The sequence below is a fragment of the Toxotes jaculatrix genome, chromosome 12 (assembly GCF_017976425.1).
Source record: "Toxotes jaculatrix isolate fToxJac2 chromosome 12, fToxJac2.pri, whole genome shotgun sequence".
NCBI lineage: Eukaryota > Metazoa > Chordata > Actinopteri > Toxotidae > Toxotes > Toxotes jaculatrix.
In genome coordinates this window covers 8,106,740-8,120,703 of record NC_054405.1, presented here as the reverse complement: position 1 = coordinate 8,120,703, position 13,964 = coordinate 8,106,740, and the positions used below count along the sequence as shown (strand labels likewise).

At 42.1% G+C, this 13,964-nt stretch overlaps 1 protein-coding gene across 2 annotated transcripts in view; it reads left to right on the top strand.

Annotated features, from left to right (window-relative positions):
• abr (ABR activator of RhoGEF and GTPase) overlaps window positions 1–13,964 on the top strand; it is a 120,378-nt gene that overhangs the window by 6,787 nt on the left and 99,627 nt on the right. The window contains exon 1 of one of the 2 annotated variants that reach the window (XM_041052437.1): window positions 9,508–11,909. The exons of the other annotated variant lie outside the window; for it this stretch is intronic. Within the exon in view, the coding sequence (XP_040908371.1) occupies window positions 11,849–11,909 (61 nt within the window). The 5' untranslated portion in view covers window positions 9,508–11,848. Of the gene's footprint in view, window positions 1–9,507; window positions 11,910–13,964 lie in introns of those variants that run through there. 2 annotated transcript variants of the gene reach the window in all.

Below are 13,964 nucleotides of genomic sequence, written 5' to 3'. Positions count from 1 at the left end.
TTTTCTCTTGTAACCCAAGTGGTTGATATTGTGATAGATTTATTTAGATCAGAGATTCTGTTGCAGTTTTACATGGATTTATTGCCTCTGTGGAAAGCTTTGATTTTATACTGTGATTCTGCACCCACCTTGTGATTCTATTTCATCTTCTCCATGAATGGAATTCAATTTCTTTTATATTCAAGTACCTAGAAAATAAGTGAAGGCATTCAAAGGACCCATGGCTTTAACTCCTCAAAACTAATATAATGTGAATGGTCTGACTTGTCCTTGTTACCTTGGTGATGAAAGTGTCGTCTCAGTTGCTCAGGGTGGCAGGCAGGATGTCTGTGATGAGGAGGTGTGGGTTTTTGCAGCATCATTGCTCGTTTACAAGGTGAATGCAGGAGTTAAATGTTTGAATGTGTGCAGAAGCCTTGACCTTAACTCTACAGCGGAGGTGTGAAATGCAAGGCCGGGACTCGTGCTGAATGCATCTAAATATGCACCGAGCAGAATGTGCACATGCACATGCACATGCACAAAAATCAAGGTCAAGCCGTGTTTCTCGCGGTTTGTTACACGTTGCATACAAATACCTGCATCCTCCGTTTTCTCTAAGTTACCTGTCATAAAAATTCACAGCAATAAATTTGACTTGATCTGGTGTCTTTAACCAAAGTGTGCTGCTTTTAAGGATTTTTTTCATCATAGTAGGATTTCCCTCAAGCCGACTCCAGACTTATGCGTCACGCAATGTAGTTATTCTCACCCTACAGAAAATGCTGTGACGCAGTGTCCTCTTGTAGTCCGCTGACGGTGACAGCCACAATTACTAACTACTGAAACTGTTGAGTAATGACAGTTGCTGAGGTGTCAGGTGTGTCAGATTCAAATGCGATTTAGAGAAAGAATTTGGTTGTACCATTCAGCTTTTCCTGAGTCTCTTTTGTGGTCGCATCTAATCAGGTGTAACCCATGAAACTGACACATGAATAAAATAAAAATTTTAATAAATAAATATTGTGGCTGCTAAGTTAGTGGCTTTATTAGAGTACAGTTAGTCTGATCGTGACAACAGTATGAACTCAAGACCATGAGAGCAGAGCTTTGTTAACTACCTGATTAACTTCCATCTTACTGTACATGGGACTTTGGCACTCTGCCCTTTTTATCTATTCCAGGAATAAACAAAGGTGTGGACCTCCCTGGGGGTTCATGATTAGGGACATAGCTACTAAGCAAAGCCCCTGCTACTGTTCCTGTCTCCCATGAGACAGGGCTGAACTGGATTTACCCCCTCTCTCACCCTTTCTTGCCCTGAGTCAACCCATTGTATAAACAAAGGCTAGACAAACAAACTGAGAGACCTGTCTCACTTACTGTGTTTCCTGCAGATTTTGGCTTGTAGCTAGGATTTTTACATGAGGGAACACTGAGGCACAGGAAATTCAGACTTCATGTGAAAGTGTTTCAGTTCAAATCAAGTTGAGGTGAGCAGCTGCAAGATAAAGGGGCGTCTGAGTGTGGTGGTTTTCCTGTCAGTTAACTGATTCATACAGCCCTGCCAAATGAACAAACCAGCCGTGTGTCCTACACAAAACTGACGTCAATAAAGTCACTCACTGTGGCTGATTGTAAATGAACAGAAATGAAAGGAAGTCACATTAGCTGCCAGGTTAGTAAGAAAGAATATGGAAAACACAGGTTACATTTAGCTACAGTAACTGCACCACTGCTCTCTCCTGGCCTCCACACTGAGAGTAGAGGAAGAGACTCGCTTCTCCCTGTTCCCTCTGTAAGGTTTCCAGTTTAGATTTTCCCTTTAGGGCACTACAGTTCTGAACAGAGCACTCAATATTTTGATGGCTAAAAATTTGGCTTGTATTTATTGGTCTTATTATATAATATTTGTTGGTATGTTTCACAGCCCTACTCTTTGTAAGTCTCTGTGGAAAACAGTGCGAACTACATGTGTATGATAAACACTGTGTGACCAGAGCTCACTTCATTGCAAAGCCACTTAACTTATGCTTTACTGCCATTTATTAATTACGTAGACCTTATATAGATGCAGCTTGCATGTAGGCATATACAGTATATATATATATATATATATACAGCTTAACTATTTTTTAAATTATTATTGACATTTAGAAAAACGTCTGAGTCTGAAATCACTGAAAGCACCAAGCCACTTCTGATAGGCTGACAGCTATGGCTGCCATGGAGACGACCATTGGAGTGTTTGTGTGTGGTAAAGAGATGGAGGGGGGTGTCTGTGTGTGTGGTAAAGAGAGAGAGTGTGTGTGTGTTATTCAGTTTCTGTTTTGAAAGTTTGAGCTTAAAACCTAATTATAAATTAACAGGGCATGAGAGGCTTTGTAATTAAAATGGTAATGAATGCAGTCAGGGGCAGTGCTACTGTAAACTTGTCATAGCTTGTTGTTTTACACCACAAAGAGAAAGTGTAAATGGGTATCAAATGCTATTATTATGTAGAAACATTATGCATAGGTCTAGTTTACTTCTTTATATGCAGTTGAAGTTTTTGTGAAGTTTTCAGTCAAAGAGGGAAGCTGAATGCGGTAGTCGGCCTGTGGGAGGCACAGTGGTCAATAGCTGCTGACTCCAGCTGGTTTGGAGGGAGATTATAATCTGGACATCTTTTTTTTTTATGCATGTTCTTTCTGATTCTGTTGCATTTGATTTCAGAAGTATAAGAAGACCAAGGTTGATGTTTGACAACCACAAGTTCTTAATGCTTAGAAAGGTTATTACAACAAAGACAAATTGACTAGTTAGATTGGTAGTTTAGATCATAAAGCACCAGCAAGTCCATTAAATCCCACCAAAATCTCAAACAGTGCTGGATGACAATAAAGTTGTAATCGCACTCTTGGTCTTGTTTTGTCTCTGAATGTATTGTTTTGGCCTTCTACCTGCCCGTGTGTGAACGTCTCACGGTGACAGTGTTGCCGTGTCAGATGGCAGCCATAATCAAACCAGAGGAAAAATACTTTCATGGACTGTCATGGACCATCACCTCAGGCTTTCATAGCTGTCACAGCAGGAGATGTTCTCATGACCCAGCTCTTTTTTCCCCCCACAGAACACAGGTATTCTTTCTCAGCACCACAAGACATAAGTTCTTGCCAGTCTTTGTCACGCTTTCCCTTCTGTGTCGCTCACAGGAAAGCTATTTCTGTTGTTGGCTGCACGCTGGGGAATTCATGAAAAATAGGCCTTCACTGAAGTACAACGGCTGCTCTTCTGTACAGCCTCTTGTTGAGACAGAAACACCTGTACCAAAACATGAAGATGTTCTCAGTTCTCTGTCATGGTATCTGCCTGTTATCCTGAGGATATCCTTTGCTATGCCCATTACTCTCACTTCCTCTTGTTGCTTGGGGGAAATGGAAAGAGATGGACAAATACACAGATAGGTCAATAGAAAGTTTTACATTAATTGCATAAAAGAAGCTGCTGTAGTGCCTCAGTATAGTAATATTGTAAAAAGACAAGGTAGAAACATTTGTTTACTGGTCATATGACAAAGTCAGTGTCAAAGAGAAAGGAAAGAAGTGTTTGAGTTTCAGGTCACAGGAGCTCCTGGTGTGGATATTGAATGTCACTGTGTAACAGAAGCACTCTCTACACTAAGCCTGCAAGTCTGGGGTTAAAAGTGTGGGCATAGCATTATACTTAAAGTAAGATCACTCAAGTAGAAAGTTGTGTCTGTCCCCCCCTGAGCTGTGGCTGTTTGCTCAGTGTGGAGGGACTACTTGTTGGATCAGACACTGTTTGTTGGTGCACGGTCATAATTGCTCTCTAGCCGCAAGTTGTTGGCAAATGAACTGAGAGCAACGCACTGCAGTGCTGTTGGCTTAGAGGATTTGATTTTATCCACCCTTATTGTGCAACTTTCACTGCCTTCATTTAAATGAATTCAGTGTATTTGAAGATTTGTTTTTACTGTGATGTGAATATATCGAAGGGGGGTGTCACATATTTCTGATGGTGTCACAGCCAGTCAAAGCAGCCACCTGTTGCTTTGTGCTGCTAATATACTGTACATCCTCTGTAGGAACCAGAGCATGAAATGTTCTCAAGACACTTAATGACGTTAATGCTAAAGACCGTAATGTCAAAGACGGCAAAACTGTGTGACAAATGACTGTGACGCTCAGGTGGTTTTTAACAGCCCATACATTTATGAACAAGCTGAAAACAAACTGATGTGGATGAATAGAGAGATCTTATGCCCGCTTATTCCTCTACAGTGCAGCTTTCACTGTCTGTTTCGCCGTGAGCGTCCCTCTCATGTGTCCTGATGATACCGTTAACCTGAGACAGGAGGTGTGGTAACTGGCCAACCAATCCCGCTGCAGCTCCAGCATCAAACCACATTTTATCAGTAGCTGTGCTTCTGGAGCCTTTTATTTCCACAAACAGTCCCACAATCCCAGTGGAATTGTGGGTTCCAGAGGAGATTGATACAGCACCCTGGTGTGGTCGTCTGTAACAGTGACAGTTTTGCTGTGGTGTGTGTTTATTTGTGTTTGTTTAAAAATGTTCAATCATTAAGGTTTGGTGATGATTTAGGTGTTAGTAATAATCTGATTATGCACCTTAGAGTGATCTTCCCCATAATCATTTTTGTGTGGTATTAAAAGGGCATTCCACCAATTTTACACTTAAAGTTCCATTTCCTCGTCATGAGGAGTATTACTCAGCCTGTGACAGCATTTCTTTAATGTCTTCTGTGGCTGTGGAGGGGTTTTCTTTGTTTGATATGTCAATGAGCGTGGAGATGAAGAGTCAGGATATCTCCGCCTCTGTTACTTTGATTTTGACCACTTTTCTTTCTCTGCTTGTTTGGAGGATATTGCTAATTTGAATGGTTTGTATTGAAAACGGAAATTGTTACAGATGCTCCCTACCAGTGACCACAGTTACAGCTCACGCATTAATGGGTTTCTCATAGACTAATAGTTATGGTTATGGAAATATAACTTGCCTGACGTGAATATGTTTTCCCCTCTTTGTTGCAAGAAGTAGCTGAGTCAGTGTCATCCGACTTCTTAAGCAGAACAATTCAAAGGTCTTACCTGGTCTTTCAGGTATTAATTACAGAGTTTTTAGAGGTTGGCTTGATGGTAAACCTGCTTTTGTGGAATGTACCCACCAAAGTCATTATGATCCATGGTTTTGTTTCATCTCCTCAGGACAGATGGTTGAGCTCCAGAACTTGCATTGGCAGAAATGAAACACTAGAGTGCAGTGGTTCTTTATTTGGCCATCATGAGGACCTTTCTCTGGACTCCCTCTTCACTTTGTTAATGGTTTGTGTGAGTATATGTCACTGTTAGCCTGATAGTGACGACCTGGTTTTGTAGTTTAAAGGGTAGGTCCGTGATGAAATCAGTCAGTCCAGAGATCAGTTTGAAAATGCCAGACAAGCTCCCAGAGCAAGTGTGTGTCTGTGAAACAAAGAGAAAGGAAGCTTGTGTGTGGAAGAAGCGAACAGCATAAATAACACATTAGATGTTTTACAGTATGTATGCATGTATATCTGTGTGTGTGTGTGTGTGTGGGGGTCTTTATCTGGTGTCTGTCCAATCACAGCATGATTTGGATGATTTCCACATTGACCTCAATAGATCAAAGTGAATTCAGCTGGCGTGGGATGAATATTCGCTCTGTCTCTCTCTCTCTCTCTCTCTCTCTCACACACACACACTCTCTTTCCTCGATTTCTTTGTCCCTTCTTGTGTCTTATATTTAAGGGAGTGCTATCTTATCACAAATCAGAAGCTGGTTTAATATAGAAACAGCAGACACACACAAACACAGATATGTCACAGATATGTCACAGCTAGAAATGGTCGATCCGTGTAATTGGATGGTGAAGGAGTTTGGGGGGAGATCCAGGGCAAATGAGGTGAGAGGGGATCTTGCCTGCCAGAGCACATGCTGTGATACACAGACAGACAGACGTGTATGAATCAGATAAAATAAAGCTTGATGATGAGAGGTTAATTGTCATGGAGCAGTGTTACCAATTAAAGTCATATAAAGAGCAGTTTTCTTCTAATAAACACATGTGCACACATATGACTAGAGGGAGGAGGAATGGGAGGGCGACAGTAGAATTACTTGTTGGATAAATGACTGTGTATTTTCACATTTTCACCCATTTAGAATTGATGGAGAAAAAAAATACAGTGATTATGACAAACACAGAAAAGAGACAAACAACTTCTGTTGAGATAAAAAAACAAACCCAAGGGGCTTTCACACCATTTGACTTAAAAAAAAAAAAACAGATAATAACAAACAGTAAAAAAAAAAAAAAAAAAAAAAAGATGTCCCAGATGTTTTCAGGCATTCCCATTTAACAAGCAGACCTTCATCACTGGTGCACTCAAGGTTTTTTAATAATGCATAGTCATTGCCCGTCCCTGCTTCCATCTCCCCCAGCCCCCAAAACAAAGCAATGTGTCGGAAAAACATACAGCTACAGAATATTGTCATCCATCTCCAAGGAGTGTGTTCACACTTTGGAGGGTTCCTCACACAGGAGCAAGAGACAATTCAAATACCACATTCATGATGCATTGTTAGACAGGAAGTTGAACTTGAATTAAAAAAAAAAAAAATGATTGTGATTTTATGAGAACAATACTGATGATGCTGATATCAGTATTTGGGATTAAGTGGGACATTTTACAGTGTTAATATGAATTGCTCAGTGCTCTTCACTGGACAAGTGGTGACACTGTTTCTAAATGAACTCAAACCGTGTTTGGGATTCCTGTACTTCAGTTCTTTGTTAGTTACGGGCTAACACATACACTGATATATATCTGTTGGCGCACGTGTCAGCCCGGCCTCAGTCGGATATTAGGAAATAAACAGTTGTGGTTGGCATTGATCATCAACACCAACTACTAGACGGTAACATTGCTGTGTACAACAGTGTTTCCCTTTTAATTTCTCATGCTATTGAAAATATGCCGTGCTGATTTATTTTACAAGTGTGAGAGAAAGGATTTTCATATTCATTGGTTATTTTCCATTTTCTGGAAGTCAGTTTTTATATGCATCTCCATTATGCTACACTGTTGTTACTATCTTCAAAATTGAATTTGAATAGAGCCCACTTTAATTCAGTAATTTGGACAAGTTTATAACCATCACAACAACAGCAGATGTTTAACTTTCCTATCTGATGATGACCAAATCCTCCCCCTCTCTCTCTCTCTCTGTCAGGATTGATTTCAGTTAGCCTAAATTATTGGTATATTTGTGGATTCTGTTTTCGCTCCAGTGCTTCATTAGGCTTTTCTGAAGCCACTCATATGGAAACGTAGCTGTCTACTTCCTGTGTGTGCAGCCACACACGTACAGACAGACAGTCAAACCAGTGGCAGTGGAAAGCATGTTGAAGTGTGGGAGTGGGTGGTCACACACGCAGGAGCAGGTTGTTAGAAGAGGCAGATCAGGCTTTTAACATTTCCAGTTTACTTTATTCTCTTCTCCCAGTTAGTGTTTCACTGGCCGAGGCCAGGCCGAGGGGAGCAGAGGGGGGGTGGGGATGGGGGCAGAGTGGCACTGCACACACACTTACACACACTGCCCCTGAGAGGAGGCGTGGGGTGGTGACTGGAAAATTAGTGCTATCAACAGACCCCCCCCCCAGTCATCCACCAGGCCTGTGTTTGGGGTCAAAATGTTGGAGAGGTTGGTGGAGTGAGGTGGGGCAGGGGTATCTGGGTAGAACAGAGAGGGTGGAGGTGTGGGCGAGCGGTGGGTGGCAGTTTGATTGGCTGGTGGGATTGTATGCTGCCCAATTACACACACACACACACACACACACACACACACACACACACTCACTGGTCTGGCAATGACCACCCAGTCTCCCTCCTACACTCGACTGTGACAAAAAAATTTTTATCTAGTGAATTTTTCCAGTGGCTGATTCATATATTCTGTTAATAGATGATTTCATGCTGTACACAGCATCACTTTGTATCGGTTTCTATTAGAAAAATAAGATCCGTAATGTTTTTATCCACTTTTAGTTTTGACTCCCTCGACTTGAAGCAGTTTTTTTAAAATGCGTAGAATAAAGAATGAAGCTTCTTTATGCCTTCAAACGATGGCTTATTAAACAGTGTTTCAACAGAAACTGGTGTGAATAATCCGATTTCCTGTGGGAGTAGGTGGTGCAGAAGACCTATAACTCAGATTTGACTTTGTGAAGCCTAAACATGCCTCTGAGCATCAGCAGTACAATGATCCTGTGCTGTCCTTTGTTCAGATGGTGTTTGCTCACAGTGGCATGACATGCATGATCAAAGACAAGCATTGATTTTCTGGCCTTTTCTTTGTGTTGTAGTCTATTTTTTTTTTTTTTTTTGCTCTACTGATGAATGATGTGTTACCTTTGTGTGTTTTTTTTTTGTTTGTGTTACACTCATGTTAGTTACACAAGATCCGACTATATGAGTAGATTTTACACTTCACCTGATCCGACACACTACACAACTTCAGTATGGAGAAATGATGACGGCCTGAAGTCGAGATCTTTATCCATCCTCTCAGTCCTCCCTCTCGGCCTTTATGCCAACAAACACACACAGAGTGGAGGCTGCCGCTGAATTTTGACCTTTATGGAGAATGAATCATTACTGATGTGTTGAGCTTTGTTGTTGTGTTACAAAGAGCCAGACAGCTTCCCTCAACATGTGCGACCAGACTGATACTTCCACTGCTGACAGCACCTGACCCAGCTGTGCTAGATGTGTATGTTGTGTGTGTGTGTGTGTGTGTGTGTGTGTATATGTCAAAATGTTGTAGAGACAGTTAGTAATGGGCCCTTTTTACTACACAGCTTGGCTGCATATTAATATTTGATTAATGTAGGTTGGTGACGCTCCAGGAAGACTAACATGCAGTGTGTGTGTGTCTGTGTGTGTGTGTGTGCGTGCGCGTGTGCGTGTGTGCGTGTGTTTGAGTGTGGCACACGTGTGTTTTCTTTGTTTGGCTCTGTCCTCTCAGTGATGAGGCATTTATGAGGGGGAGGTGGGCAGCTCTTCTCTCAAAACCATAAAGAAAGGTACATGTACACACACATACACATACACATACACACAACTGCACACAAGAGTAGAACAGTGTGTGTGTGAAGAGAGACACCCTATTGTCCCAGATTTAAAACAAAGGGTGTATAAGGCTGTACAGTAGATAAATCTATTTTTGATGAATTGCCACTCACCGAGCCCATGTCCCACCCCCTGCTTGGCTTTCTCTTCATATGAACCCATGTATGTAGGTGTGTGTGTGTGTGTGTGTGTGTGTGTGTGTGTGTGTGTGTGTGTGTGTGTGTGTTCCCAAAAGCTTGAGTTCATGTATGTTTTTGTCACAGTGTGGTTTTTCTCCTTCATAATGACACATTTATATTCATTAATAACCCCTGACAAACATTAACTCATAGAGGCTTACATTAAATGCCTTGACACACACACACACACACACTCACACATACACATATATACACAGACACACAACAGATATGACCTCTGGCGAGATGAGCTCTCTGGGTGCCCTGTCGTTGACTGTGTGTGTTTCTTCCAGCTGGCACATAAGAGCCTCTGTATCCAGACAAAGAGCGGTGCTCCGGGCCCGCTGCTCCGCCTGCGGAGGTGGGGGAGGAGGAGGGAGCGGTGGTGGAGTTCCTCCTGTCAGCCTTTGTGTCCTAATTGAAGTTTTTCTGCCTCTCAACCCTCCCGTCTTTCCTCCCCCATGCTGGTTAGAGGAGGATGAAGGGGGGAGGAGTGGACCTGACTGTGGTTTGAGGGGAGGGTTTCATATCAGGCTTTGTTGCTGCTGGCATGATGCTCGTCTCTGGTTGCCCTCCTCTTTAGCACACATTTTCATAAACACAGAGATAGCTTGGTCTGATGAAAAGGCAGGGTGCTGTGAGGGGGATTCTGCCAGCTCTGTTTCTGGGAACAGGACGCAACAGGAGAGCTAATGTGCTAAATGAGCTAATGTGCCCATTAAAACGTGACAGTAATAATTTGAAAATCAATAAAGCTGGCTACGTAATCCTTAATTGCATAATGACAAAGCTTGATCACATTGTACTGTAATCAGATTTTTTTGAGTTTTGAGGGTGTGGTCATATGATGGTTTTAAAGCAGATATTGCTCTGAAAGTGGCTAAGAATATACGTACAGAAGCAGAATGAGTCAGAGGGTTGGACAGTTTGGAGAAAATATCTCTGTTTTATAAGTAAATGTGGCATGAACAGTGCGAAACAAGATTTGTTTGCAGCAAACATAATCACAAACTTTATTTTTCTTGAAAAAAAAAAAAAAAAAAAAAGCTCCAACCGTCCATCCATGTGGTTTCCACTTTACCAGTATATTCTGTATTGGTCCAACCACCTTTCCACAGTTAATACATGTACACACACTGATGTTTGTGTGTCTGTTGTTCAGAAATGTGCCAGAAAGAGCAAGTTGCCACGGGAACAGAAGACTGAAGTAGCTTAAAACACGACATCTGAACCAGTCACTCTCTCTTTTCCTGACTCTGTTTCACACAGAGCAGCTCTTTGTTGTATGTGGCTGTCAAGTGGCAGTGATCTTGAGCTGATCACGTAGTGCGTTTCTTCGGAAGCCCAATAAAAAAAAAACAAAAAAGAAAAAAAAACATGAAACTGTCATCAGAAGAAGGAAACCAAATCTCTTAGGAAGAGAGAATCTCTTGCTGCAGAAACATGCTAAGTATGTTTTTGAAATCAGTATAAATATGGCCTGCAGTTACACTGTCACGACGCTCTACAGATGTCAGTTTTCTGTGTTGGTTCAACCAAAAAAAAAAAAAAAAAAAAAAAGCTTTAAGTACACTTCCCTTTCCACCGCAACCAGTGTAACAAAGGACGTGAATTCAAGCCAGCTTTAAAGATAACTGTGCCTCTCTTTCCTCTTATTTATTGTTTTGTCTTTATTTTAATAGTTATAAAAACACAAATACCCCTCTATGTATCTTAACTGGAAATTGTTAATGATCTTTTGCAGCATGTGACAGTTGTCTTCACCCCGCAGGAAGAATTCATAGCATTTATTTCTACAGCATCACAGTGTTTTTATGCAGCTTTCTTGCTCAGTTATCTCTTGAATAAGACTTGAAAAACAACCTCTTAATATCAGCGAGACTTTCACCTGGTTGAACAACGAGGTCAAGGGAAAGCAGCTAAGTGCGAATGCCACAAAATGAAATCTGACAGTTAATCTCACATTTGACACGAGCCCTGTTGGTACACAGTCGTTATTCATTGCTTCTGAATTCCTGCCTCTGACTCGCAGACCGAGAGAGAGAGAGAGAGAGAGAGAGAGAGAGAGAGAGAGAGAGAGAGAGAGAGAGAGGCTGATGAGCTGTTTGCGCAGAATCGAGAGAGGGAGAAAGAGAGAGAGGCGGTGGATGTCAGTGAGCGAGCAAGCCAAAGAGAGAGAGAGGGAGTGCTTCTCCCTTCCCCTAGCAACGGTCGGCGGTGGTCGTCTCCAGCCTGTTGTTTTCTCTCTCGCTCTCTGTCGTACACACACACAGACACACACACACACACCACTCACTCATAGACTCCTTCTGTGGCTCTTTCGCTCGCTCATCTGCCTGTTGGACCCCGGGGTGTCTTTTGACATTTTTTCCAAATGACTCTTTTTGCTTCTTCCTGAGAGATGAATGCTGTTTTTCGAGGATAAGCAAAAGAAAATCAAGGTGAAAAGCAGCAAGAGAAAAGGACTAAAGAAATAAGAGAGAAGCAGAGTGAGTGAGACAGGGAGAGAAAAGGAGGATGGAGCCCCTCAGCGCTCGTGGCCTGCCCCGGCTCTCCTGGATCGACACCCTCTACAGCAGTACGTATCCTTCCATCCGTCTATTTACTCTTCACCTCGCATTGCTTCCCATTTATCTTTGCGCTCGTCTTTACCTCTAGCCATTTTTACTCCGCAACCCCCTCCTTCTCCATCTCATGGGCTGCCTGTTTGCGTTACAGCCAGGGCGCCGTGAGAACACAGAGAACACTTTGCATTTTCTCGGGACTTCCAATTAGAGTGCATCACTGTGGCTGTCCATAACAAGATGGTCAACCCCCCTCCCTCCCCACTTTTCCCATTTCTTGTGTTGTCTCCACTCCCAGATAGTGGTAACAACTCGTGTCTGCTGTTGTCTAGCTATTTGCTGGCTATTGAGCACAGCAGCCTGGGGAAAGCCTGGAGATATATAGTGTGGGAGCATGTGAGTCATGCTTACAACCTGGAGGTAGAACTTTATGTTCCGTCCTATCGAGGACACAAGCTGTCTGATGTTGAATTTTTAATCCACTCTGTATTGTGGACTTCACGCTGCGATTTAGATACGATCTGACACGATCTACTGTACACTGGCTTACTTTGACTCTGCTTTCAGATCATGTGTTAGCAGCGCTTTCAGGTTACAGTGAGAAACCGCAACCGGTTAGTAACAATTCCTGCTGCTTTCCCTTCTAAATTAGCCAGACCTTTATTATTATTATTTTCAACTGTATTCAACTTTTTCTATAAAATCGATATTTTAATGAGGATGATTTGCGTAGACACAGTGAACAATGGCTTTATGCTGTGTTTCAGAACAGTGAGTGTGAACCAGTTTACATACATCCGATCAGGCGCAGCTGTGATTCCATGTTTGTGTGCTGTTGAGATGCTGTGTGCGTTGTGTTGGGAGTTTTGGGCACATGACACAGCCCTTTGGGGTTTGCTCTGCTGTGTCACCATTGTTACCATGCCTTAATCTGCAGAGAGGGAGTGAATAGGAGAGGAAGAGGGAGACGGTGGCAGCGTGTTTGTGATTTTAGTGATTGAGAAACAGAAAGAAACACACAATACAAGCATGTTGTCAGAAGTGTATTTGGAGGGCAGCTGTTCTTCAGAGGGGTCTCGTTAATACACTAAGGGCAGCTACACGTAATACAATTTTGAATTGCATTACAACTTGTGTGGCTGTGGTGTGAGAGTATTCAGGGCATGGATTCTACAGTTGAACCACATGTTTTTAATGGTGGTGATCAGCTGTTTAGTTTCTAGAAAGCATTTAAAGAACGATTCGACTGTGTGGGAAATAAACTTATTTGCTTCCTTGCAGAGAGTTGGATTGAAAGATCAGTAACGCTCTCATGTCTATACATTATATGAAGCTGGAACCAGCAAAAGATTAGCTTAGCTTAGCGTAAAGATTGGAGGCAGTAGAAACAGCTTGCCTGGCTCTGTTCAAAGATTAAAAGAGACAAAACGGCTGCCAGCACAGCTAAAGACACTAATTAAAATGATATGTCTCATTTGTTTAATCCGCATGTAAACCAAAGCATAAAGATGATGTGTTGTGACAATTTTTTTTGGCCCAACACAGTGACTTCCAGGCTAGTTGTTCCATCCTGTGTCAAGTCGCACGATTCTCAATGGACAACTATGACCTGCAAGAAAACTCAGTACATAGCTGCAAACTTCTCACATTTTGGCAAAAGGATCCACACTCTACCCAGGCAGACACACTGCATTTTAAAACACTATTCCATTCTATTCACTTGGAACTGTGAATGCATCACAGCGTTGGATAACGTCAGTACTGAATTCTCGGTGCATGCATTAGTCCACTTTTCAAAAATGGATCAGGTCAATGTAACTGTATAATAATGAGTTTTGATCACCAGGGGACTCTATACTTAGTCTGTGTACTATTTTAATATTGCTATTTTGGTTCTGGCATTCCTGTGAACAGAAACAGAACGCATCTTAACTTATCACCTAATCTTCTTTAGCACATTAGAAATTCTGCGAGAGGGTGGATGTGTACAATAGGACACTATTAACATTACAACAGGCTCAATGCAGGCTCCACTATGAGGGAAAAGGGCACAGTCCTTTTATGCACCT